The sequence below is a fragment of the Pararge aegeria genome, chromosome 25 (genome assembly GCF_905163445.1).
Source record: "Pararge aegeria chromosome 25, ilParAegt1.1, whole genome shotgun sequence".
In the NCBI taxonomy this organism is placed as follows: Eukaryota; Metazoa; Arthropoda; class Insecta; order Lepidoptera; family Nymphalidae; genus Pararge; species Pararge aegeria.
This window is the reverse complement of record NC_053204.1, coordinates 8,735,205-8,761,877: the sequence shown is the minus strand read 5'-3', so window position 1 is coordinate 8,761,877 and position 26,673 is coordinate 8,735,205. Positions and strand designations below refer to the sequence as shown.

The 26,673-nt window shown below is 37.4% G+C and overlaps 1 protein-coding gene across 2 annotated transcripts in view; it reads right to left on the bottom strand.

Annotated features, from left to right (window-relative positions):
• The window catches only part of LOC120634817 (ribosomal protein S6 kinase alpha-5-like), a 121,504-nt gene that overhangs the window by 13,458 nt on the left and 81,373 nt on the right, over positions 1-26,673 (bottom strand). For both annotated transcript variants that reach the window (XM_039905639.1, XM_039905640.1), the window contains exon 7: positions 288-460. In XM_039905639.1, the coding sequence (XP_039761573.1) occupies positions 288-460 (173 nt within the window). The remainder of the gene's footprint in view (positions 1-287; positions 461-26,673) is intronic.

The following is a 26,673-nucleotide window of genomic DNA, read 5'->3' as shown; positions in this document are numbered from 1 at the left end:
ATCGTGTAAACTGTATTGCAATCTAAAAATTTGCGTCTATGCATTATCTAAGCTCGGATCCATTTCTACCATGACAGAGGATGTTTGTAGCCCAGCTATGGGGTGCATTTATCAGCTGGGCATGACGTTGATGATATGAAACAGAGTAGGTATTAAGCCGCATGTGCAACAGCGCCCTTCAGACCGAAACACAGCAATATTGATTGGTGGCTGAAATAAACAAAGAGCTAGTTCTACCTCGGACGGGGTCTGTCGCAAAAAGCTCTATTACAATAGATAGTCCATACCTTTTAATGAAGTCCTGAACTCTCGGACTGACATCGTTCGGAACGGGGTAACTGCACCGCACTATGCGCTTGGTGATCTCCTGCTGGGTGTTCTTCTCGCCCTCTACCGTGAAAGGGGAGGCTCCGGTCAGCAGTTCGTACGTTAGGACGCCGACCGACCACCAGTCAACCGCCTGTGGACAAGAGATAAAATCATTAAGTTTTGTGAATCTTTTTTAATATCAGGGCACGGGTTCTTGGAATGAGAAGGGTTTAGGCGGAAGTCCACCATGCTGGTCAAGGGGTGGAGATTAGTAAACTTCACGCGTTTGGCAGCTTACAGAGAACTCTCAAGCATAAGGTTTCCTCACGATGTTCTCCTTCACCGTTAGAGGAATACAATAGGTTGGTTGGCAGCTCATGAGCTGTCCTTGGTAGACAGAGCAAGACTCCACAGGGTATGCAAAGAACACGTCCTGCATAGTTCCGCGCTGTTAATCAACCAGAGGCGAAGGTGTTAAACCTCATGTGCCTGTAATTACAACCGCAACCACCGGCCATTCAAACCTGAACACAGCAACGCTTTTTGGCGACAGCGATGCTGGTTTGCAGCAGAAATAAGCAAAGTGGTAGTACTTCACCGGACGGGCTCTGCCACGACAAGCTGACTCTACTGCTACTAAAAAGCTCGACTACGGCGCAGGACTGACAGCTTAACTTACTCCCCGAGGCATGCGAGTGAATCATCTCAAATTTCCAAAACATATCACTATTTATTGACCCGACCCGGACCTCGTGATCTCCAGTTGAACATGGCAGGGGCAGACAACCATTAGATCAATCCATCCGGCCTTCTGCAGGGCACGGGTCACCTCCCACAATGATCAGGGTATAGGCCATAATCCACCACTCTGTTCCACTTCCAAATTGGTGGACTCCACACACCCTTGGGAACATTATGGAGAACCCTCAGGCATGCAGGTCTCCTCACGATGTTTTCCTTCACCGTTGAAGCAAGGGATATTTTAATTACTTAAAACGCACATAGCTTAAAAAAGTTATAGGTGCGTGCTGGGATTCGAACTCGGCCCCTCGAAACTGAAGTCGCAGTCCTACCCACTGGAATATTTACGTTTTAAAAGTTTAAACTAGGGGCAGACAATACATTATGTTTATTACAGCACGTGTCATATGTTTCCGCGTTTCGAACCTTGAAGACAGATATAGTATTATCGTGATACTATGAACATAGTTTTCTATAGGCACTGTGCTATGCACTAAGATGGTGATAGACTTTAGCATATATGGTTTTAGTATCGATTAAAATAGAAACCGCAGCAGGAAAAAAAATATATTTATATTAACAAAAATCGACAGCCGCTGTCTGTGCTGATTTGTCAGCTTTTCAAGTTTAGCGCCAGCATTTTGGGTACCATGCCCATAAGTGAACAGTTAGACGGCTTATATTTATTGTTAATATTTTATTTTTTAATGATTATTACTTATAACTTAAAGTCTGATTTTGCGTACAGATGAAAATTTAAAGAATTTTTTGTTAATTTATATAAATATACCTAACTAAGTCAGTTTAAGGTATTGAGGCGTACAGCCTCAATACCATGAATTGATGAGAAGTCTCATGCATGCAGGTTTCCTCACGATGTTTTCCGCCACCGTTGAAGCAAGTGATATTTTAATTGCTTAAAACACACATAGCTGAGAAAAGTTAGAGGTGCTCGCAGGGATTCGAACTCAGCCCCTCGAAAGTGAAGTCGAAGTCCTACACACTGGGCTATCACCACGTATTTCAGAGATAGTTTATTGTAATTTAGTTTCTCTTTTACAATACGACCGCAAGTCTACCGCATTCGCAGAAACGGTATCTGCATTCTGTTAGTTGCTAAGCGAAAAAAGTGCCAAAAATTCGCCACCACAGCTGACCCAATTGATCAAATGGCCACGCCAAACACAACCTTAATGCATTACTGAATAAGCGCTAACATTCTTTGAAACTTCTAAGAAATAATTTTCCAATACAATTTATACTCTAATACCTATGACAGAGAGTCTTAAGTAATGATGTTGTTTATCTTAATAGGCTAAACAAAACCTAAAATTACCTACTTATTAAGTACTAATATGCATTGAATTTTAATGACCTCTGCATCTCAATTGTAATGCGCAAGCTAAACAGAACCATACGCTATCAATCATAAGTACTGATTTGCATTAAAACTTTTTAGATAATAAACTAGTCAATGCAATTTATATCTTATCTCTTAAGTCATAAAGCCGAAACAATGATGTTGTGTATCTTTCAGATTATATACAAGGTAACCTTCCGCAAGAGCGACTCTGACCTCGCTACTATCACGTTCAAGGTTCGATTCCTGGCCGAGGTGTTAAAGGGTAATTTAACATTGTATAGCACTGCTTAGGGGTGTCTCTATCCATATTCCATACTAATACAAATGCATTCCCATTACTTTTTCCGCTAAAATATCCAAGTCCTTTTTTCTTGCTTGTCTTTCCATGTCAACTAATTATTTTTTAGTTTTCTGTGTAATTTATATATTAAAAAATTTGGTACATAATAAGAATAACTCTTTCATTTTTAATACATTTGATATTTTTTTTTAATATTTTGAAAACTAAAAGTTGATTGAAAACTAAACTAAAGAAAAACACGAGTATCGGATATCGCAAACAAGCTTTATTTTTATAATATTAGTGAGGATTAGCGGCAATAGCAAATAATACTCTACATATTACGGTTAGTGAGACAGAGGCGGATGGATATCGGGGGCTTAGGAATATGGTCCCTTTGAGTCATCATCATATCCCCCCATTACCGGCCCAGTACAAGATACGGGTCACCTCCTACAGTGAGAAGGGTTTAGGCCGTAGTCCACCGCACTAGCCAAGATTCGCGGACTCTACACTGTCGATTGGTGGACTCTTCACGCCTTTAAGAACATTATGGAGAACTCTCAGGCATGCAGGTTTCCTTACGATTTTTTCCTTCACCTTTGAAGCAAATGATATTTTTATAGCTAAGAACGCAGGTAACTTAGAAAAGTTAGAAGTGCGTTCTGGGATTCTTACCAAGTGGGTACAGTGGCGTGCACATCATACATGCACAAAAGCACTGCATACCCAAATTATTTTAAAGCACTCGTATTGGAGGGGAATTTTTCCATTTTATGCCATGTACCTGCTTTATGCATACCCTGGCCGAAAACCCTATGCACGCCACTACCCTATGCCACAGTGGCGCGCATAGAGGGTATGCACACAGTATGCAGATGATATGAAATGAAGGAAATCTCTAGTACTAGTTATAAAAAACTTAGGGCATTGTAAGAGTTATAAAATGATCTTCATTTGATATCATCTGCACACCCTGTGCATATGTGCATGTCCTCTATGCACGCCACTGCCCTTTGGGTACGAAACCCAAAAAAGAGAAGCCCATTTTTAAGATAATAATCGTTTTGCAATAAACCGTACCAAGGTTGAACTTCTACGAACAAAGAATGTGGGTTTTCAGCAATCCGCCAACGGAACGAAGATAATGAGATATTTCAAATTCTCAAGGCAAGGTCTCGCCATCTGATAAATGGATTGCAATGCTTTATGCCCAGCTTCAAAATTGCAAATGTTGCAATTTTCCAAAATTATCATTCAAATTGGATAATTTATGCTGAAATTTCTGGATCAAGCTTATTGTCTTTTAGCTATTGGATAGAAGCGGGCGATACTTTGCGTAGATTAATTTGCTATACTCCGCGAAAAGCAGGAGAATCTGTATGGTGTAATTTATAATTTCTTCAATCCTTACACTCCACACCAAAAAGATCTTCGGCAATGTATTTTCATAAAGTATAGTTTTTCTGACCGATATCAGCTAATCTCCAGAGAGATTTTACAACTATGCGGCAGATATTGTAGTTCAAAAGTGTGTGCGTAAACACGGGTGCACTCTCTATTCCCTCACTCTTATATTCTATTCCATCACTCTCATATTCCGACGGGACGTCAGCTCCGACACGACCGGAAACAGATCGAGCGTTAGACCGACAGCTTAACGTTCTCTCAGAGGGACGAAGGTTAGTCACCACAAATTTTCAAATTCTGGCCGGACTAAATATTTTTGATCGAACTATACAATTTTACAATACGAATGCATCGTCACTTAATACCAGGCGAGATTGCAGTCAAGGGCTAACTTGTAGAGAAATAGAAAAAAAAACATTTCTAGTACTGTAAATATATCTATTAGTTTGGTTTTCATATGAATTAACACTGTTACCCAGTTGTGTGATCTAATTCCCTAATGATACAATTCATAATCAATTGGGCCAGGCGACTCAAATGGGGCATCTTATTGGGAGCGCAGCACGAACCTCGCTTATTTATTACTAGCGGTCCCTCGCGACTGCGTCCGCGTATAAGTCTACCTAAAAGATAGGCATATGCTGTGTACTTTTTTTTGGGACTTTTAAAGAAAACAACTTTCTCATGCCTACATGATTTTATCGAAACTTTTACCGTTTACGCAACGCACGCAGCGGGGAAAGAACCCCGATTTTGAAACATTCTTCATTGGTGCAATGCTCCTATTGGACTTAGCGAGATGATTCATAAGCCTTCCTCGATAAATGGGCTATCCAACACTGAAAGAATTTTTCAAATCTGACCAGCAGTTCCTGAGATCATCGCGTTCAAGTAAACATGCAAACAAACCAACTCTTCGGCTTTTTTATATTACCTAGTACATAAGATAAGATAACTAACCGCCATTTTTGCATGTTGGTAAAATTATCACCCAAAAATGTACATGAGAACCTCGGTGTGTTTTTCTCCATTACTGTCATGTATGTCGGCCTGGTGGGAGGCTTTGGCCGAGGCTAATAACCACCCTACCGACAAAGAAGTGCCGCCAAGCGATGTAGCTTTTTAGTTGGTATACAGATGGTTTAAGGAAAAACGCAACAGAAGCGACTCGTGCATATTGCAATCGGTCTGACATTGATGTTTTCACGAAAATATTATCTTACGCAAGGTTGCATAATTTAGTGTTAACAAAGGACGTGCTAACCGTGTCATGTAGTAAGAGTTAAGACTATCGCCAGAATAAAATAACCTATGGCTAAATATATAAGCTAAGGCAGTTTGGAAACTAGGCCAGATAAAGTGTTAGGGTAGTTTTTGACATTTTTGTAAAATTAGTGGGAAGTTAGATCTATTTTTGGGCTCCGTACCTAAAAAGTTTTTTTTATAATTTTTCATACATTTAACATGTTAACACTAATGTTAGTGATGGTGAGGAACTGCATTCGTAAACTTCAAACTAAGGCTAAGAGAGTCCCAAACGCGCCCTGGTCTAAGAGCCCACAACGAACTTAGCAAGGTTTTTTTTTGTTATTACCATCTCACAGTTGACTTAATGTTTAGCTATGAAGTAGGCTGGTAATTTGTTATAAAATAATATACAATTATCCTAAAACGAATAACTAATTTAATGCAGCGTAGTAAACTGCACTACACGTTTATTTTTACTTCTAATATTAATATTATTATTATATATAAAAAAACATACAGTCGAACTAAGTACGTCCTCCTTTTTTTTAAGTCGGTTGAAAGTACGAGATTCTAATACAATACTCATTTAAATTCCAGCACATTTCACTCCATGATAAGTAAATATTTACACAGAACATTCCATGGCTCTTGTCTTTAAGTCCGTACATGCGATATATGCATATCTGTCTGTTTATAACTTGCAACAGTATTGAATTATATTCGGGGGAATCACGTTAAACAGTGTGGCAGTTGATATTGCTTTAAGGTAATTTCCCGTAATTGAGTTCTTTTAACTATAGGTTTGTTTTTTAATAGTTACAATTGACGGACCAATGGAAAAAATATGCCGGAGTGTTAAGAAGAGTGCATATCTATATATCTATAGTCATTAGTCTATGGTAATTTCGACTGTCTGTGTTATTACTATAATACATACAGTAATTTTGACAGACAATTGAAATGACTGTATGTATTATAGTAATAACACAGAATTAAGAATGTACAGAATCCGCGTACACAACTAATATTGAAGCATGAAAAAACCACTCCACTTTAGTACTGTTTCTCGAACCATACCATTTAGCAGTTGACTGTAATTATTTTACCTCTAATGTTCTGGACGTTTACCATCAAATGGGAAAATAGTGAAAAGATTGTGAGCGGGCAACATTCAGGGCGGAAGTGAGACGTGCGCTGGTCGTTTTCAATGTTTTTGGACACAATGCACAGCATGCAATAATGGATGAATGAGGGTTCTGTATATTCTTAAATCTGCGAGTAATAATTGAGTGAGTCTCAATCGAGGATTCGATTTCGAGCATTAAACTCTGTATCGTCAAAATAAAATTGATCTAATATCACTCGTTTTAAGAGTCTCAAATCCTGTAATTTTTTTTTTCTATTTCAAACATTCTGACAAAAGCCCAAGCTCAAGAACTGTAAGCAAATATGTGCTTTAACACAATTTGTGTAAAATTCATATTACTCCGATGTTCACTCGATACGATATTACTGTAGATTTACCGTAAATTTTTGTTGTCTTTTTTTTCAAGTGGACATTGTTATTAACACATATCACGAAAAACACAAAGAGAAACACAATAGATAAAAATAAAAAATAATAGAAAAACTAGTTTAAGTGTGCAAAGGCGGTCTTATCGCTAAAGCGATCTCTCCCAGAAAACCTTTGTCGAAAGTAGTTGTTATAAGGAACGGGTTGGTGCAGCAATAAAAATTTGTACAAAAATAAAAGTATCGCAAAATAAACTATATGTTATAAATTCTAATACAACAAATATAATCCCTACTAATCCCTACTAATATTATAAATGTGAAAGTAAGTTTGTTTGTTACGCTTTCACGCGAAAACTACTAAACCGATCATCACGAAACTTTGTACACATAGGATGCTTTTTATCCCGAAATTAAGCTCAGTTCTCTCGGGAGAGAGGACGAAAGTGTTTGACGATTTTACAGCAGGCTTAGCTATCCTAAATACATATAGTGCTGCCACATTTATGAGGCACATGTCTTTCGAAAAAACAAAAACAAAAGCGGACGAAGTCGCGGGCAACAGCTCGTTATTATATATAATACATATTGTTCATACATATTACTTATCTGTAAAAGTTCCTTGAATAATTGAATTTATAAAGGCACCGTGAGTAAACCTTATACTATAGACGTGCAAATCGGAATTCATTATATCCCAACTATACGAAGAGTCTTAAGACCCTTGGAATGTTTTGTATATGTTCACTTGTTATGGAATGAAATGCGCATGTATAAAAGTACCTATTTACACCACTTGATATCAATGTTTAATAATATTGTATTACTCGTTAAAACACTTACATTAATTAGTTTATTAGATCGAAGGATTTGGTATGCCTTATAACAAAGCCAAAGTCAGAAATATCTTTATTCAAGTATATAGGTGGCATTTTTTGATGCGTACGTTACATAAGTATTACACCGTAGTGAGACGATGGCGATAACCATATGCGTAAAGTTAAAACTAAAGCTACGAGGGTTCTAAACGAGTCCTGGTCTAAGAACAAGCCCACAACGAAGTTTTTTTTTTAATAATCTTCCATTTGGATAGAAGCAGGCGTTACTTTGCGGAAATCCATGATATATTATCAAAATTAAGCTTAATTTGCTATACTCCGCGAAAAGAAGAAATCTTATATTTAATTAGCACAGTTCTTTTCGTTTTCACCGTTAAGGATCATCAGATAAACCAATTACCGGCCCACTACAGGGCACGGGTCTCCCTCCCACAATGAGACAAGGTTTTACACCGTAATCCACCGATTGGTGGACTTCACACGCATTTGAGAATACTCCGGCAGGTTTTGAGACCTTCACCTTGGAAGCAGATAAAATTTAATTACTTAAAACGCACATTACTTAGAAAAGTAGGAAGTACTAGCTAGGATTCGAACTCAGCCTCCCGAAAGTGAAGCCGAAGTTCTAACCTTCCTAACCTAATCGATTTTCCTTTAGTAAAAACTATGGCAGTGGTTAACTAAAAACTATTAACTTTTCGGTAGAGACCTCTAAAGCCTGTGAATTATTATTTCGGTTTTTATTTACACGTTCTATACGAGTATCTGGCAGAATTCTTGCTTTACGTTCCTACTGTTATCCAAAACAATTCGTGGCCATAATCAAAGCGGCACCCACCTAAATAGCGAGCTATAGTATCGCCTAATGCGTACTTGTACACCGTTCCTTGACCCACTTCCGACTAAAAGAAATGATTGACAAGAGAGTTGGTTTTTCATCGGCCAAGGACTGTTGACGAAATGTCGCCGTACATTTTAAAGTTGCGACGCTAAAGAAGCTTTTATATTTACCCTTGAGCAGAGTGTCTGAAGAAATACAAGATCATTGCCCTTGTTCACTAACGTAACATCTAATCTAAGGAGTTTCCTAAGCATTAATTTACCTTCCACCAATCTATTTTCACTAGGCAACTCATATAACATAAAAAGTCTATGATTCTCACCACAAGTTGTTGTATTTTGAGTTTTTATTATCATTTATGTATATTTTTCAACTGTCAAGTGTCAGTTTACGAATTCCCTAACGATTATGCACTGCCAAATCGGTGTCGAAACTTAAGATGGTGCCGAACGTCGTTAGTCATCATCTAAGAGACCACGAGGCACGTGACCGCCGCTGTGACTTTAACGTCTTCCATCAAAAAGTTAGCGATTAAAAGTGCGTACTGGTTTTGTAATGTTCCCGGGGTTTAGCCATATACCACTTAATCTTTTTTGATTTTATAATTGTTAAATTGTGTTTGTATGTTTATTTGTTTGTTCTTACGTTACGCCCTGACAAAACAGCCAAATGACTTGATTTTTGTCATAGAGTTAGTTGAAAGGACGGAGAGTAACATATGCTACTTTTGGTTCTGGAAAATCATCAAATTCCCAAGGATCGTTTACAGGAACATTGGTATTTGAACACCGGATATCGTTCTTCCTACACGTCCTAGCAAAATAACCAAAATTTTATCGTTACTTTTTGTTTAATTTAATGTCAAGTTGTGTACACATAATTTGGGTTTTAGCTTAGAACTGAACTTATTAATACCTATATTTAGATATACCTGTAGTTTAGGTATTACCTGTTTTGTATACATATATATGTAGTATATAAATTAATTAATTTATGTGTAGTATATATATTAACTAACGGGTAAAATTACGAAGCTCTTAATTTTTATTTCAATTCTAAAATTATCGTTTTTTTCTATTCCTGATTTCATCATCTTCAGCATATCCATAGATAATACACTAGACACTACTAACTAAAACATCTATAGCAAAAGATTTCTCTCCCATACCAAACTTGAGCTTCGGCCCACCACAAGTTGATATATTCATCTTATGAAAGTTGAGGGGTCACACTGACAGACAGTCAAAATGACTAACTATATATATATATCCATACATATATTTGACAGAATCGTGACCAGACCGCATTGAGATAGACCAGTTGGCAATCAACTGTTCGGTATCGATAAACGGAATCGATATATCGCAACACATCGATTCTCCAATCGACACAATAGTGAATTAATTCGATGATTATGCAATATCGATTGCAATTTGAATGTATTATGATATATAGCCTAAAGCCTCCTTCGATAAATGGTAGCCTATTTTTCAATCAAACACTGCAAGAATTTTTTTAATCGGACCAGTAGTTATCTGTGATCATAGCGTTTAAGAAGTAGAGTTTAAGCGTTAAAGAAGTATTATTTTAAAATCGTTAAAATAATACTGCTTTAAAGCAATTTTGTTTCCGAATCGTTATTTTAAACGTCAAGATATATAGTACTGCCATTTTTAAATATTGCGATTGGTGGATTAAAACCTTTCGATGGGATGGCACTTACATTAAACCCTAAATCTAACTACATCCTAAATCTAACTTCTTTAATCTATATACCCCTAAACATACAAATAGTTATGAGTTCTTATGTCACACCTTACTAAAAGTACCTTTCAAATGTTAGTGTAAAAACCGTGCATTACTATACCGACAGTATCAGTGGCGTGCATAAAGGGTATGCAGATTATATAAAACTAACAAAATCTCTAATACGAGTTATAAATACTTAAGGGTAGGCTTTTTATAACTCTTACAATGCGTATCCTTAAGTTTTTTTTTTTAACTCGTACTGGAGAGACTTATACTTCTTTTTATATTATCTGCATTCCCTGATCATACCCTCTATGCACGCCACTGGACAGTATGCCACATCTTTTTAAATGCCCTAAATATACCTCAATGTGCAATTTACTTTTCGTTTAACTAAGTCTAATTTACAATGGCCGAATTGGTCAGCCATATTGAATTAATACTTCCTTAATGATTAGAGCAATATAATACCTATATGTCTATGATTTATCTGCCTGTATACAATTACATCTGTAAAATGCCATCCTTACTTAAATTATGGAGTTTTTAAGCCATACATGGAAACGGCATATTTAATTTGTACTTAGGTATCCTTATTAAGTTTTTGTTTCTCACTAATCTACTGATTATTTTCCTATTTGTTTTATTATAAGACAACGTTATCCTAGCTAATATTATAAATGAGAACGTCTGTTCGTTTGTCCTTTCTTAACGCTAACCAAGCAACCAATTAAGTGAATAGTAAACCCCCAAATGAATACAATGAGAAAAAAAAAAAAAACTTTAAATGTCTATAGTTATTTTAGCCGTATGGTAATAAACAGTTTTTAAAAGTCAAAGTCACGTAGAAATAATACAACATGACCACTGGAACGTACGATTATAGTAAAGTGGAAATTCCTATCCAAGTTCAGGGCCGGAAAAAAACAATTCACATTTATACACCGATTCCATTAAAGGATTGCATGGTAATTTGCAACGATTACGAAACGCTCGATGTAGTTTGCGATATCGAACACTCTATACAGCGAAGAACAAAGTTACAAAGTTCAAAAGGTATAGGAAACAGGAAAAGACTAGAATCCAGCCTTGAATAAATAAATTAAAAAAAAATCGACGAACGATGACAAGTGTTTTCAAATTTGGACAATTATTATATTTCGAAGGCATTCCGAATACTCATGTATTTTCAATTTTAGAACACGCACGACTTCACGCTACGCTAAAATGACATAACCATTGGGTCGTATAGTGCGAATCCCGGCCCAAGTTCAGGGCTGACCGACCGGTTAGATCCGCGGGCCCACTTCGCCGTCCCACTAACCCCGATAATGTGACCTCGCCGCGCTGGCACGTTTTAGCGCTACTACTCACATTACATGCCATTTGAAACCTTAATTCATTTACACGTAAGGTCGATTTTAATTCATACGAACGTATTGCTTATATACGACTTGATTATTGTATTTACTAGCTATTTCCAACTTTATATTATTACAAATAAAGTCGATTTTAAATTGAATGATTACTTTAGCATTGATGATTTCCTAACAAGTAATTTTAGACTTTACTACTTAGTTAATTAAGTTGATTATAGATTGTATGTTTACATTTTAGTATGTGAGACTTTATTATCTAGGATGTAAGATTAGTTTTTGTTTGAATGGATTATAACAATGGCCTTAAGGTTTGGTGAAATTATTTTGATTATCGTAACTTGATTGTGCTACGTTTGTTTCTCAAAGCTAAGTCTCAAATTAAATGGATTACTGGGTTAATTAAAAGTTTAGATCTATAATAATGGCTACCCAAGGTGCTGGAGTACGGTTTACGACCACGTAGTTCTTGATAGTGCGCCGCTAGACTCGAGCGGCGCAAGGTCGTGGGATTTAAAAATCCCGACAAATGTCTTATTACGTCCAGCAGTGGGCCTCCAATGTTCGATATGATGACGAAGAAGCAAACGGTCTTAATTTCATCGTTACAAAAGATTGAAAAAAAATTTTTTTTTATTCCACTACAAGTTAGCCCTTGACTACAATCTCACCTGGTGAAGTGCAGTCAAAGATTGTAGCGGGCTAATCTGTTAGGGCGTATGTTAGTCATACCCCTAATCGGTTTCTACGCGACATCGCACCGGAAAACTAAATCGCTTAGCGGCACCTATTTGTCGCCAGGGCGGTAACTAGCCACGGCCAAAGCCTCCCAGACCAGACCAGAGAAAATTCAGAAATTATAATTTCCCAAATTGTTCCTGTCGGGAATCGAACCCGGGACCTCCTACTATAAAAACTATTGTGTAAAACCTTTGAAAAGAGCAAATAATGAGTATCTTGTCGTTTCTTCACAGTTAAATCATCATTCAGAACCGCTATTATAAAGTCAGGGAGAGAATTAACTTTCCTAATTCTTAAGACACCTATTGACCTCCCATAGCTGGGAGACCTCCCTATTGCATAGAAGAGAGAGTTTTAAGGCTTAGATCCACCGGGCTCCTCCAATAATGGTTGTTGAGAATGTATAGATACCTACTAGGAAAACATGAAAACACGTAGGTGGCAGTTACGATAAAATACCGCTGAAATAACGCAGCCGAGCTATTTTTACACCCTCATACTGTCAGAACGTCTGCCGGCCGCTTGGTGACATTGTTAACTTGCCATTTGGGACTATTTTTAAACAACATCGTTTCGCTATTACACGGGTTTTTTAAAAACATAATAGCAAGCAATACGATGAACTCACCAACCGGTAAACCATGCGTTGGACGGCACCCAACGAGACCGACAAGCGAGTCGCTGGGAGCCGCTGGAAACAAGCGGCCCTGGACCGTGTATTGTGGAGTTCCCTACAAAAAACCTATGTCCAGCATTGGACATCCATTGGTTGAATAATTTTGATGATGAATTATAATTAAATTGTTAAATAGGTACCTTCCTTAATTTAATCTCAATACTGTGACATTTTTGACAATGTGAATTATTCTTACACCGACTGTTAGAATGTACCTACTGGATTCTATTTCATATTATAAAATCTCAATTTACCAATCTCAATTTACCAGCCTTACACGTACGAGCAGAACTTAGCGTTATAAACGTCCGTGCATGTATCGCCATCATTTTCTACCCGTAACGCCAGTTCTACAACAGGGCAAGGGTCTCCAGAACGAGAAGGGTTTAGGCAGTAGTCCACCACAGTGGCCCAAAAGGGAGGCCGAAGTGTTAACCACTGACGGCCGACTGGCGCAGTGGGCAGCGAACCTGCTTTCTGAGTCGTGGCCGTGGGTTCGATTCCCACAACTGGAAAATGTTTGTGTGATGAACATGAATGTTTTTCAGTGTCTGGGTGTTTATCTGTAAATTATAAGTAATTCTGTGTATTATATTCATAGAAATATTCATAAGCTATCTGAGTATCCATAACACAACGCTTACTTTGGGGCTAGGTGGCGATGTGTGTAATGTCGTAAAAAAAAAAAGAAACCATTAGGCTATTACCGCTATTATTGCTTTCGACTACTATTTCTAAAAACCAATAGCAGTAACCCTTAAACAGTTTAAGGAAGACATTCTTACAACCTGCCTTAGTACAACATTTGCTCGCTGACGATCGAGGATTCGTTTTTGTATATCAAAGTCTATACCGTCAAGGTAAAATGAATCTTATTGCACCTAATTTAGAGTAGCAAATCCCGTACTTCTGAGTTTTAAACTACAATTAATAATCTGCGAAAGCCCTAGCTTAAGCATAGCAGACTATTTTGAGCTTTAAAAGAATAATGTTAAGATTAATTTTACTTTGATGTTCAAGTATTTCGATACTAGATAACGTCTCCACGATTGCGAGCGCACAAATCTAAGGGTACTTACTGGTATAAAAAGGACTCGCTCTAGAATAAGCAGTAAGTAGGAACGATCGCGAGCACAAGCAAACATTTTTTTTCGCCTCACGGATAAAATCAGCTTTTTTCTTCTATAAAGAAATCCTATAAATAAACGTGTGATTTAAATAATTTATTAATACCTGACCAATCGAACCGGACGTAAGCAGCGCTTTAGTAAACACAGAAACTGATCTGTTACGTAGGTATCTACAGTTCGTATCTTCATTGGTTTTTTTTTTTAATCTTTATAATGGTCGGACTAAACAGATGGCCCATCTGATTAAAGCCTGTTACTCTTAAAATGACTTTTTTGATGACAGTTGACGTGAATACTGTTATTCTGCTGACTTTGCTTGTTACCACTAAGAAATTTAAAATGAAGAAAAGTAAAATAAGAATATGTTTAGTTTTAATTTATTTGCCTGGAATGATTTTTTCTTTTTTGGATTGTTTCACTTTTGTTTAATTATTTATTAATAATCTTATACTTATATTTATTTTGATATTGATTTTACATTGTGATTATACTTAGATTTTTTTGTTATTTTTTATTTTATACTTATTTAATAATATAATTGTACGCCTGGCTGTGGCTATACTATTTTGAATACTTTTCTAGGCCTTGGAAACTGCCTTTCTATGTGTAAACAGTGAACAATAAAATTCAATTCTATTCTATTTATTGAAAGGGGAAAACCATCACCTATATACAGGCACTTCGCAGGGCAGGGACGTAGAGTAGTAGGAAATGTACGGACGAGCTCAGTCACAAAAAATTCTCACTTGTTTGTTGGTTGCATTGGAAATCTCTAGCTCGTTGGTCTAATAATACGAAGATTGAACTACTTACAGATCCTGAGATTTTAGTTTAAACCCGACTGTTAGTTTCCGAGAAAAGCGCTCTTAAACTAACAAACTCATTTGCTTTGTAATACGAGTATGAAGGTAGTAATTTAATAAAAATAAAACTATCAATTTCCAGTAATCACAGAAAACGGATAATACCAAAAGCAACGACGTCACAAACCGTCTATAATCTACCTAATCGGACGAAAAGAGAAGCGAGTCGCTGTCACAAAGGGAATGACGTCGCACGCTGCGTTTGACACGACAAATAAATAATAATTGATCTAAACTGCGCTGTGTACGTAAACACTACGTGAACGGTACGTATTTTTACGTCATCAAGATAAATAATATCGCGTTCGCAAGCAATTCAGACAAATGGGACGTAGATTTTTAATAAATATGCATTACGTATGTGGAAAACGTAAAATAAACCTATTACAGTGCAACGCAAAGAATAAATATATAGATAAATAGATAACAAAAAATTCATTCCTTTTATGTTGGCACTTTTGTTACAACAAGTCTGCCTGTTTGTAGTGAATCTACCACTGGTTCGGAAGGTAAATTCTTCTGAGAAGCAGCCGGCAAGAAACACAGCAAATCAGCACTTTTACTGCCGTCATTCTTTCTTGCGAGGGATGACAGCGGATCGGTGGGCTTTCACAGGCAACCTTGTTGTTGTAAACTTAGTAAAGGAAAACTTGAGTAAAAAAAAAAGATACTTATTTAACACATTAGTTGAAAATGTTACAAAACATTAGAATATACCCTAAAGTAATAACTGTTAAAGCCATACGCCGCGTGGAGTGGTGCCAATAATGCTGGCTGCATTTCCGCGCCGAACAGCCAGGCTGATTCTCTTCGCAAAAAATGAGCCGCTGCTATAAACTGATAGGTAATAACTCGCGGAAAATCCCGTCAATGAAGCGATGGCATTGTCAAGCGACGAGAACTCCATTAACTATCAACGGCGTTGCATAAAAACTACAATTGATTATATCGTTCCTTTCACTTCAGCGGATAAGTAGGTATTGTGAATTTGTTTTTCTCTTAATCGCCACCAGAACATTTTAATCAATCAAACAAATAAATGAATAGACAGACTGTCTGTGATTCCGTAATAGCTGCCTGTTACAGTTCTTTGCAAGTTGTGGCAGTCTTTAAGTGGGTCTACAATATTACATTTATAAGTTTTTTCATTTTTTGTTTAGTTTTTAAGAGTTGTTGTTGTAACCAGTTGACAAAGGGACAATCCCTTAAATAAATCTTTATATATATATTTCTTGTGTGCGTGTGTATGTCACAGAACTCCTCCTAAACGGCCGGACAGTTTTGAATAAATTTTTCGGTATGCGTTTGGGTGCGTGTGGGTGGCACCCTGGATGGTTTAGATTTACAAATCAGCCCGACAGATGGCACTGGGGTCCGCTAGTTAATAAATAAAGTTCTTTCGACGTAACCCGGTTCTAGTGACGCACACTTTTCATTATCTCACACACTGTTAAAGCAAAGTAGCCTATTACTATTTTTTTATCTCTCTATCCCACCACACGTTAGCCCTCGCTTACAATACCACCTGCAGGGCTAGCACAAGTAGGAGACAAAAATTATATCTCCCAATTCTATCCTCTGACAAGTGATATAATTAACGTGTCCACCTTTCAAAGCACGATAACATGGAATAGAAGAAGTTTACCCCCGTTTATTATTAAATACCTATATATCAGTGGCGTGCACTGGGTTTCTTACCAGGGTATGCATACACCAGGAAAATTGCATAAAACGGCACAAATTCTCCTCCCATACGAGTTATATATCAATGTTAGGGTATGCAGTGCTTTTGTGCATGTATGGAGTGCACGCCACTGCTATATATTATTTGGAAATTATTTCCACTTGTGCGCCAGTGATGACGGCGACCCTGCTTTCTGGGCCAAAGGCCGTGGGTTCGATTCTCACAACTGGAAAATGTTTGTGCGATGAACAGGAATGTTTTTCAGTGTCTGGGTGTTTATGTGTATTTTTTCATAAAAAAAAAAAAAAAAACAATTCGCCAGTCATCTTACCATCCATAACACAAGCTACGCTTACTTTGGATCTACATGGCGGTGTGGGTATTGTCGTAGTTTATTTATTTATTTACTATGAGTGGTCTGAGAGGTGATTAAACTGTGGGAGAAGATAAATATTTTGTTGAAAGGTAATTCTGGTCGGGAATTTTCTTAGTTTTGTTAAAAATCGGTCCAAAACGACAGCCGCCGCCAGAAACTGGCGGATCACATATTGTTTAACAAATTCTTCAAAAAGGGTATCAAATGAAAGGGCTTGACTAGTAGAACAATGTAATACATTGATAAACCATAATATATAACCATACATTATAATTACATATATTGAATTGGAAAAATTAAAAAAAATCATACACCTACTCACGCGGTAAAATAAAATATCTGTGGTATTTTAAAATGTTAAAAAAAACCTCCCAAAAGATTTTTTAACGCGGGTACAAATTACCCTACAAAATGTTAATCGGTAAAAATATTTAAAGTCCACGTTAGTATCGGTAGCGATTTTTATACCTCTCCTCGCAGTTTCGTTTCACTTTTGCGTCCACTTTCTCTGCTAACGGTACTAGCGTAAAGACGGTACACACTGGTGCCGCCAAGCGGAACTGCACCCACAGTACAAGAACGCTACGGTCGCAATCGCACACTTTGTATTGTATAGCAATAATAACTGGCTTCTGTCCACGTTCGTCATCTGCGTTTGTAACGGTTGTTTTACAAATCTCGTGGGTAATGGATAGAAGCAGGCGAAACAGATCTTCGGCAATGTACCCTACATTGCCGAAGATCTGTTTCGTGTGGAGTATAAGGATTGAAGAAATTATAAATTACACCATACAGATTCTCCGGCTTTTCGCGGATTTATAGCAAATTAAGCTTAATTTTCCTAATAAATCCCGTGGGACCCGCTTGTTTTTCTGAGATAAAATTCGCCTATATTTCTCATCGTCCTTCTAAATCACTGTATGCGGAAAATAAACTGGATTACTTGCTTAGTTAGGTCGTAAAGGCAACAAACAAACCAACAAACAAACAAACAAAACGCATTTATAATTAATATTAGGAATTGACGGTCTAAACATTCTGGCATTTCTTCATTGCTGTGTTTTGGTCTGAAGGATGTGGGTGCCGGTGTAATTACAGGCACATTGATGGATGCAGAGCGACACTTTGTTGTACGTGCTTCTTGCAAGCCCTGCGAAGTGTTCATAGATCTGTCTCTAGTGTTACCACTCGTTTTAGAAAATCGTATCACTGGGCTGGCACGTCAAAGTATAATAGAACTTATGCACATTGCTTTATAGCTCACTTTACTTACTCCTAATTAACTATGGTTAACGAACGAATTAAGAATCGAACAGAATAAGTTCATGCCTCTGGCGAAATTTCGCCCAGGTAGGTATATGTTGATAACGTATCAACATATACCTTCCGGGCGAAACCTGGCCTACTGTTCCCGCGGTATTAAAAAAAAAAGCAATACTTATCGGATTTTTTTTCAATGATAAGGTCGCCTTTGAACCTTAACACAATCTACGCTCTGCTGGTATTGTTTCTTTATGTTATTAATGGTTGATAGCTATCTACTTTTTAGCCTTAACCATCACATAACAGAATCCATAACTTCGTAGACCGCTACTCGAACATGCTAAATACCAAACATTTTCTGTAACACTTCGGCATTTACACTAAAACACGTCGTAAACAAACAAAAACTAAAGCAATACATCGATATGCATCGACCCCACACTACATTTACGCAGAGTCGCCAACAACTTGATTTGACCTTACAATTGACCATAATATCTAACATTACGGCACGTACAATGTGTTCCCGGCTTATTACACATTAAGTGTACCCAATCAAATGTAAACCATAACACGTGCACATAGAGTCCACTTCACAAAGATACATTGCCAAGCTAGAACTGAAAGGTCGTAAGCTCAAAATAGCACGATGAAGTGAATGCAACCGTAAACCCGAGCAATAAAGTTCGATTTCCTTTAATATGACAGGCAATAAATTATCAGTGTACTAAATAAAAAGTTTGCGACAACTTAGTAGATAGAAGCTTCTAGATGGCAAATAAACAATAACACAAAGTCAATCAACACTAAATACGTGAACACTAACGAAAATATGGCCGTGGGCAGATCTGGACTTATTTATCACCCACCCTCTACCCGCGGTTGTCGTACGAGGCGACTAAGGAAATATAGCGGGGAGCGGGCAGCAGCGTCGTATGTGCTACTACTACTCCCATCTACTGCGATCGCTAACCCGTTTACCCAGCGTGATGTTTAAGGGCAAACATCCCCCAGTTGGAAACACCCTTTACTCCAGCAGTTGACTGTTAATAGACTTATTGATAAATCAAAATTTGAAATAATACCTACTGCTTTTATCGCGGATTGTGTGTTTCTTTTGGCGCTTCCGGTTTCCCTTTTCGTATACTTATAATAATATGAGTACCTTCGAAACAAGAGTGAAAAGTGATAGCGGAAGGTATTTAGCAAGAGTGCCGTAAATTCAGCCGATAACAACAATTGCGATGATCGCAACGCGACTAGTTCGGGTGTATTGTGTCCATAAATTACGTAAGGTGTTTTTTTAAATTTTGATGATGTGAGATTTTATTTAAATTTATACAAATAAAAAAATCTCACGTGAATTTTTTTAAAAATGGGGGTTTCTTACGTTAACGCCTTGGATTGTTGTTGTAAAAAGACCAATGGAATAATAAAATAATAAAATAGTATTTTTTTTTGTTTCAATCAGAAAAAAAAATTGCGTGATATTTGCCGAGACCCCCCCCTTAAACTTCTCACGTACTATGAACTCCCCCTAAGTAATTGCAATAAACAATTGCATTTCCAGTCATGCAAAAAGGAACTTTATTGTAGTGCTATAAACCTACATTACATCTCAATACTAGTGATCAAGGAAGTAATTAAGAATACAATCATTACAAACCGAATTTTACATATATTGTTAATAGAGTTGAATTCTGTTTGTATTTCACCCGACAGCCGAAGACACCCGAGCGCGTTTGGCACATGCGCGTGCGCACCGCGCAGCGAGTTCGAAAGTCGGTGCCCGGCCGGTACCGTAATCTTGTGTCATCCGTTACGGCCGGTGAAACTTATTACGTGGACCGCTATCTTATGGGATAAGATCACGGGGGCCCGCCTCGGCCGACCGGCATTCTTTCCATGCGCCACATTTGATATTTCACACGGAAACGCGAAATGGCGGCGGAGACACGGTTAATTTAAAGTGTATCGGTTTTAGTGAGAGACCGTGGAGACATAAGCTTTTAATTTGTATGTTATAATTTTTTTTTTATTTATTGATTATTATTACATATATTAATTATAATATTAATAAACTTTATAACTAAACTATTTATTTACTACAACGGTCATGCCAGCGTGAAATGGTGCCAAGAATACTGGCTGCATCTCCGCGCTGAACAGTCAGGCTGATTCTTTCAACAAAAAATAGGCCAGAGTTTCTGTCACCAGGTAAGCAATCAAACGCCGTGTAATGTCTTGCAAGATTTTTTTACAGACATTTATTTTTATTTAAAAAATTTATTCAAAATTCATTTATTTCCTTCAAGTCTTGTTTTGAAACGTCTGTTTTTTCCGGTTTGAAAGGCAGATTGTAGGTAGAAGCCGGCAAGAAACTCAGCAGATTACTTTTTCAATATCATTCTAACATAAGTTTTATCAATGGCATGAGAGTTGAGAGCAAAGCGGACTGCTTCAATTCATTAATCGTATATTGCACTACTAGTGAGCCCTTGACTGCAATCTCATCTGGTGGTAAGTATTGAAGCATGCTCTAAGATGGTATCAGGCTACTTATGTAAACCACGGTTAATAAACAAATAATAATAAATAAATAAATAAATAAATATACTACGACAATACACACCTCGCCATCTAGCCCCAAAGTAAGCATAGCTTGTTTTATATAAATAAATAGTTATAAAATACAAATAAATACCCAGACACTGAAAAACTTTCATGTTCATCAAACAAACATTTTCCAGTTGTAGGCATCGAACCCACGGCCTTGGACTCAGAAAGCCGGGTCGCCGCCCGCTGCGCCAATCGGCCGTCCAATTAATGGGAGTTAATTAAACAGAGTAAGGCTTAACTTGCTTAACCTGCAATCCAGAAGAAATAGCGCTAGCTTCTTGGGCATCTTGGTTTTGTATGCCCATTTGGATGGCCCATATTATGTTCAGAATTTACTCCTTAGGAATCGATTTTCATATATAAGGCGCCCGGTATGAGAAAAATGTGAGGAGTAAAATCTACTGATGAAAGACCTCGTTACGTTTTCGCTTGGCGACGTTGCATGCCCGGCAACTGTGATGCGCAAACATGAAAGCATTTATATATCTCGTATTTTATATAGCTCGTATTGGAGGGGAATTTTTCCATTTTGCGCCATGTTGCACCTGCTTTTTGCATACCCTGGTCGAAAACCCTGTGCACGCCACTGACCTGGGTCGTCAGTTTTAAGCCTCATGAGCCTGCAATTACACCGGCAACCGCGCGCTTCAGACCGACCGGAACACCCAATTAATCCTTTAACTAGGTTATCGGACTAATTTCAAAATTACATACAGTAATATAAATTACGTCGTCAACATTTTGAACATTTAATATTTAAACAAACCGTTATTAACTTTCTTAATGGCGAAAGAAATGTAAAAATGTACCTAAACACTATACTATATTTCCACGTCGCCTTGGCGCACGGCCAAGAAATCCTACGAGTTTTAAAAGTTCATTTCGGTTTAATGGTGACTACCTAAAGTCGAGGTTTAACCATATAATTGGTATTAAGGTTAAGGCGATACGTCGTATATCTCTCGACCAGATTTATCCTTTTTTAATCGACTAACAAAATGGAGGGCTTATCAATACGGTTGTATTTTTTATTTTATTTTTGTGTTTATCACATCAGTATTATAACACTGTAATTTAAAACCGATATGATTTTTTTTTTGTTTTTTATTTAGGTATTAATTATTTAGGTAATGGACTATTAATTAGCTGTTGCCCGCGACTTCGTCCGCGTTAATTATGATTTTTCTTTCGAATCATGCGAAAATCAATCCCTTTTTTTCATCAGGTTCCCTGGGATGAAAAGTAGCCCACGTTACTCTCCGTCCTTTCAACTTACTCTATGTTAAAAATCAATCTAATTGCTTGCTTAGTTACGCCGTTAAGTAAGGACAAACAAACAAACTCACTTTCGCATTTATTACATTACGATTTTCAATTTTTTTCACAACTACCTCAATATGTGAATCTAATGAAAGGGCTCGACTAGTAGAATAATGTACACCATAGTGCAAGTCTGGGTTTATTACATGTTTTCATTATTTACGTTATCATCAATGTTGCCTTAAAAAAAAAGCCAAGACACATACCAATGTCAAATACATCTAAGGCTAGTACGATTTTTATTTTTCTCAACTTCCTCAATATCGGAATCAAATGAACAGGCTCGACTAGTAGAATAATGCACACTATACTGAAAGTCTGGGTTTATTCAAATTTGCTTTTAAGGCAAAATGTATGTAACGAGTATCATCAATGTTGCCTTAAAAGAAGCCAACACAAACACCAATGTCGAATACATCTAACGCTAGAGATACACGCGGCTGAGATTGTTCCCCTTTTGTTTGTTTTCCAAATCATTCAATAACTATGCACATATGATCAAACCATAGGTATTGCATAAATACGTCAGGTGTTTCCCGACACTAGTTATTCAATATTGACACAAACTCGCGAGCTATTCTGTGTAAGGTCATCTATTTGTGTCATCGAGATAGTTATCATTTCCTAACTGCGTTTATTAATCAGATTATATTTATGCAAGCCTGGTACATGATCTGGGTAACGAACATGCGTATTTTCATAAATAAACTTATTTTGCTATACTCCGCTAAAAGCGGGAGAATCCGTGTGGTATAATTTATAATTTCTTCAATCCTTATACTCCACACCAAACAGACCTTCGGCGATACCCTCTACGCACATTTCGCTCCGAAACCGGAGCATCCTCGGGAGATGTTGACTTGTATTTCTAATATTTATTATCTTTATCCCATATATAATAACAAGAGTGCAATAAAGAATTTATCTATCTATCTAATTTTAAGCAAAGTAACGCCTGCTTCTATCCAATATTTGAACACGCGTTTTGCCAAAATATAACTATGGTGTCGCATAGTGCATTCGGATGCATAGTGTTAGTGTTCAATCAATTTAATTTTAATTATAACATAATTTGATAAATTGGGCGGTAACTGTGCGTTCGAATGGACTATCATACATTATTTACTATGTTAAAGGGTTAAGTAGAGTGTCATCATCTTCAGTATATTTTTTTTATGCAGAAATAAGCATAAGCTCCTCCGGGAAAGTACTACTACTGCACCTGATGGGCTCTGTAACCAAAAGCTCTAATACTACTGAAATAGCTACCATCTACAATAAAGATTTATGGTATAACACGATGGACCATAGACAAATCACGCATCGCAAACAGCGAAGACCTTACGGGAAAAACCAATCTAACCGGGCGAGATTATTATTTTTCATCCCACTCACGCCTATTGATTTCACACGTGAGTGGAAGAGACAGTAAATGTGGCACGTAACGGTGGTTATAGTTCTATTTATAATTGGACAGATGCGAGACAAGTTATCTAGTAGGATGGCAAAATATCTTCTTTGACATCTGATTGGAATTCTTGCGTTTTTTTTTATTCATCGTCGCAATCATCAGATACGGTATTAGCCTAGTGGTTCGGACTTCGAAGAAACCTCTAACTTTTCTAAGTTTTGAGGGGCTTAAAGTGGTACTAGAGATCAGTGAAGTGATGCAGGAGAGAAGAGTGATGAAAACAGCGTTGACAGCGATGAGGAGTTTGTTGGGAATTCGAAATCGGAAACTCTGCATTATATTATAAGAAAATCAAATTCACAACCTCAAAGTATATATCAAAGGACACATAGAGTTCATGTCGGAGATCAGAAAGGGGAAGAAATTATGAAACCGCGTGATTTCAAATAAAAAAAAACCTCAAAAACGTACGATATTTTACATTTAAATATGGCGTCATAAGATAGCCATATTGATTTTTTCAAGCAGATATCTCGTTAGAAGAAGGCATTCACAAGTTACGGCGGAGTAAAGAAACTGACATAGGCACATAATACACAACTACGTCTCTTTATGACAGCAGTGTAAAAATAAGGTCACACTTTAACGGAACGTTAGTTTAACATTGTGTCTATACATAAACCTTGATTAGTCGAAAAGAGCACAGTTCGCACGGCCACGAAAAAATTGATAAAAATTTTGCTAACCTCCGTAATTAACCTCGATATTGAGTTTATACACCAGATAGTTTTGTGGTAAAGTTTTCGTTTTGCAAAGGTAAAATTCGATTAATTTAAAATTTTATTTTAAGCTAATATATTTTAAAACCATTTTGTACCAGTTCGGAAGATCGACTGTACCTAGGACAAGCAGACAGTCTTGAAGTTTCCGACTTGAATTATAATTTTGACCTTATCTAAGCCAAAGTAAAACTTATCAAAAACGTGAAAAATTCGGCTTCGGCTGAGATGAAACAACGGCATGCACTTCTTACTTTTCGGAGCTTTGTGCGTTTTAATTTAAACAATGAAATATCAGTTTAATGAAAACATCGTGATGAAACCTGCATGCTACCTGCAGGCGTGTAAAGTCTACCAAGTTGCATTTGGCTAACCGATTACCTGCCCACAATGGCATGCACTTGATACATGCACAAAAGCTCTGCATACCCTAACATTTTTGTATAACTCATTAATGCGAAGGATTGTTCCATTTTATGGCATCTGCCTTCTTTATGCATACCCTGGTCAAAAACTCTGTGCACGCCACTGCCTGCCCACTACACTACTCGAGTCTCCTGTCAGAAAGAAGGGTTTCTGCAGTAGTCCACCACGCTGGCCAAGTGTGGATCAGTGGACTTTACATATCTTCGAGAACAGTGTGGACAACTCTCCGGCATTCGAAAATTTAGAGGAGATCGTACCGGGTCCACTCGGACAAAGATATACCTAGTTGCAAGAAATACTGATTAGTAAAAGAAAGCGGCAGTTACGTAACAAATTGCTCCAATGTTATAAACATAGTAAATAATCTCAGGAAACCACCAGGGAGAACGAGATAAAATACAAAAAGATAGCGAATTTAATTCAGTTATGTAAAGAGAAAACGATTCAGGTTTACTTTAGATAAAACTGAGATAATACTATCGATATCCGAACAAGGAACTAATTAAAGCATGAGATAAAAAATATAATGTTTGTTTTTATTACACGGCTGCTAATAATTGATATTTGATTTAATTTTTTTCCTAATTCCACTAAAGGTTTGCCCTAGACTGCAGTTTCATCTTCACGGGTGGGAGATCTAGCTTCGACCCACAGCTTTATCAACTCTCCGAGCATTGGCACACAAGTGGAAATAATATACGTTTAATAATAAGCGAAGCGTGGTGATAGCCCAGTGTGTAGGAGCTCGACTGACCTTTCGGGGTTCAGAGTTCGAATCGCAGCACGGACCTCGTACTTTCCAAGTTATGTGCGTTTTAAGCAATTAAAATATCACTTGCTTCATCGGTGAAGGAAAACATCGTGACGCAACCTGCATTCCTGAAAGTTCTTCATAATGTTCTCAAAGGTGTGTGAAATCCACCAATCGCACGCACTCGGCCAGCGTGGTAGACTACTGCCTTATTTATACCCGTCTCATTGTGGTAGGAGACCCGTGCACTGTTGTGGGTCTGTAAAGGGTTGATGTAACGATAAACGGTAGTAAACTCCTGTTATTTCCTAGTGCCGTGCTTTGGCAGGAGGACATGTAAATTGTATTCCAGTTGTCCGTTGTCTACGTGGCGTGCTGATGGTACCTCAGTGATGAAGCCGTCAAGTTAGCAGCGGGCTAAGCTACCCGTATGTGATTTCAACGCGATTCTTACCTAAACACTAAATCGCTCGCTCGCTCTAAACACACGAGCGAAAGAGAACAAAATTAATATTTCGACAAAGAGAGCAAGCAGCATAATATAATAATGCTAAGTGTATCTACCAATCCTACTGATTCGATATTGATGAAATTTCTTGAAACGATTCGACAGTACCATATTTCAGTACCGCCAAGGCAGATATTACACGTGGATAAAGTCGCCGGAAACATGTAGTAAAAAAAAAGTAAAAGTAGAATTTTAATCGATTAGCCTCAACACAATGGACCGATGCCTTGGTGTATGGTAGTTATGAAAAAAAAAAAACAAAATGTCAGTGAAAGTAATGTACCTATCAAGAGTCTAAAATTCAAAATTGGAACGCGGCGACCTCATTCCATGCGCGGCTTCGCAAGAGAGCGTACGGATGATGCGAAAATAAATTATTTAAAAATAGAACACATATTATAATATCCATTCGCAGACACAGCTAAGCTAAGTAAGTGCTGGCTTTGCCTTTGCACAAT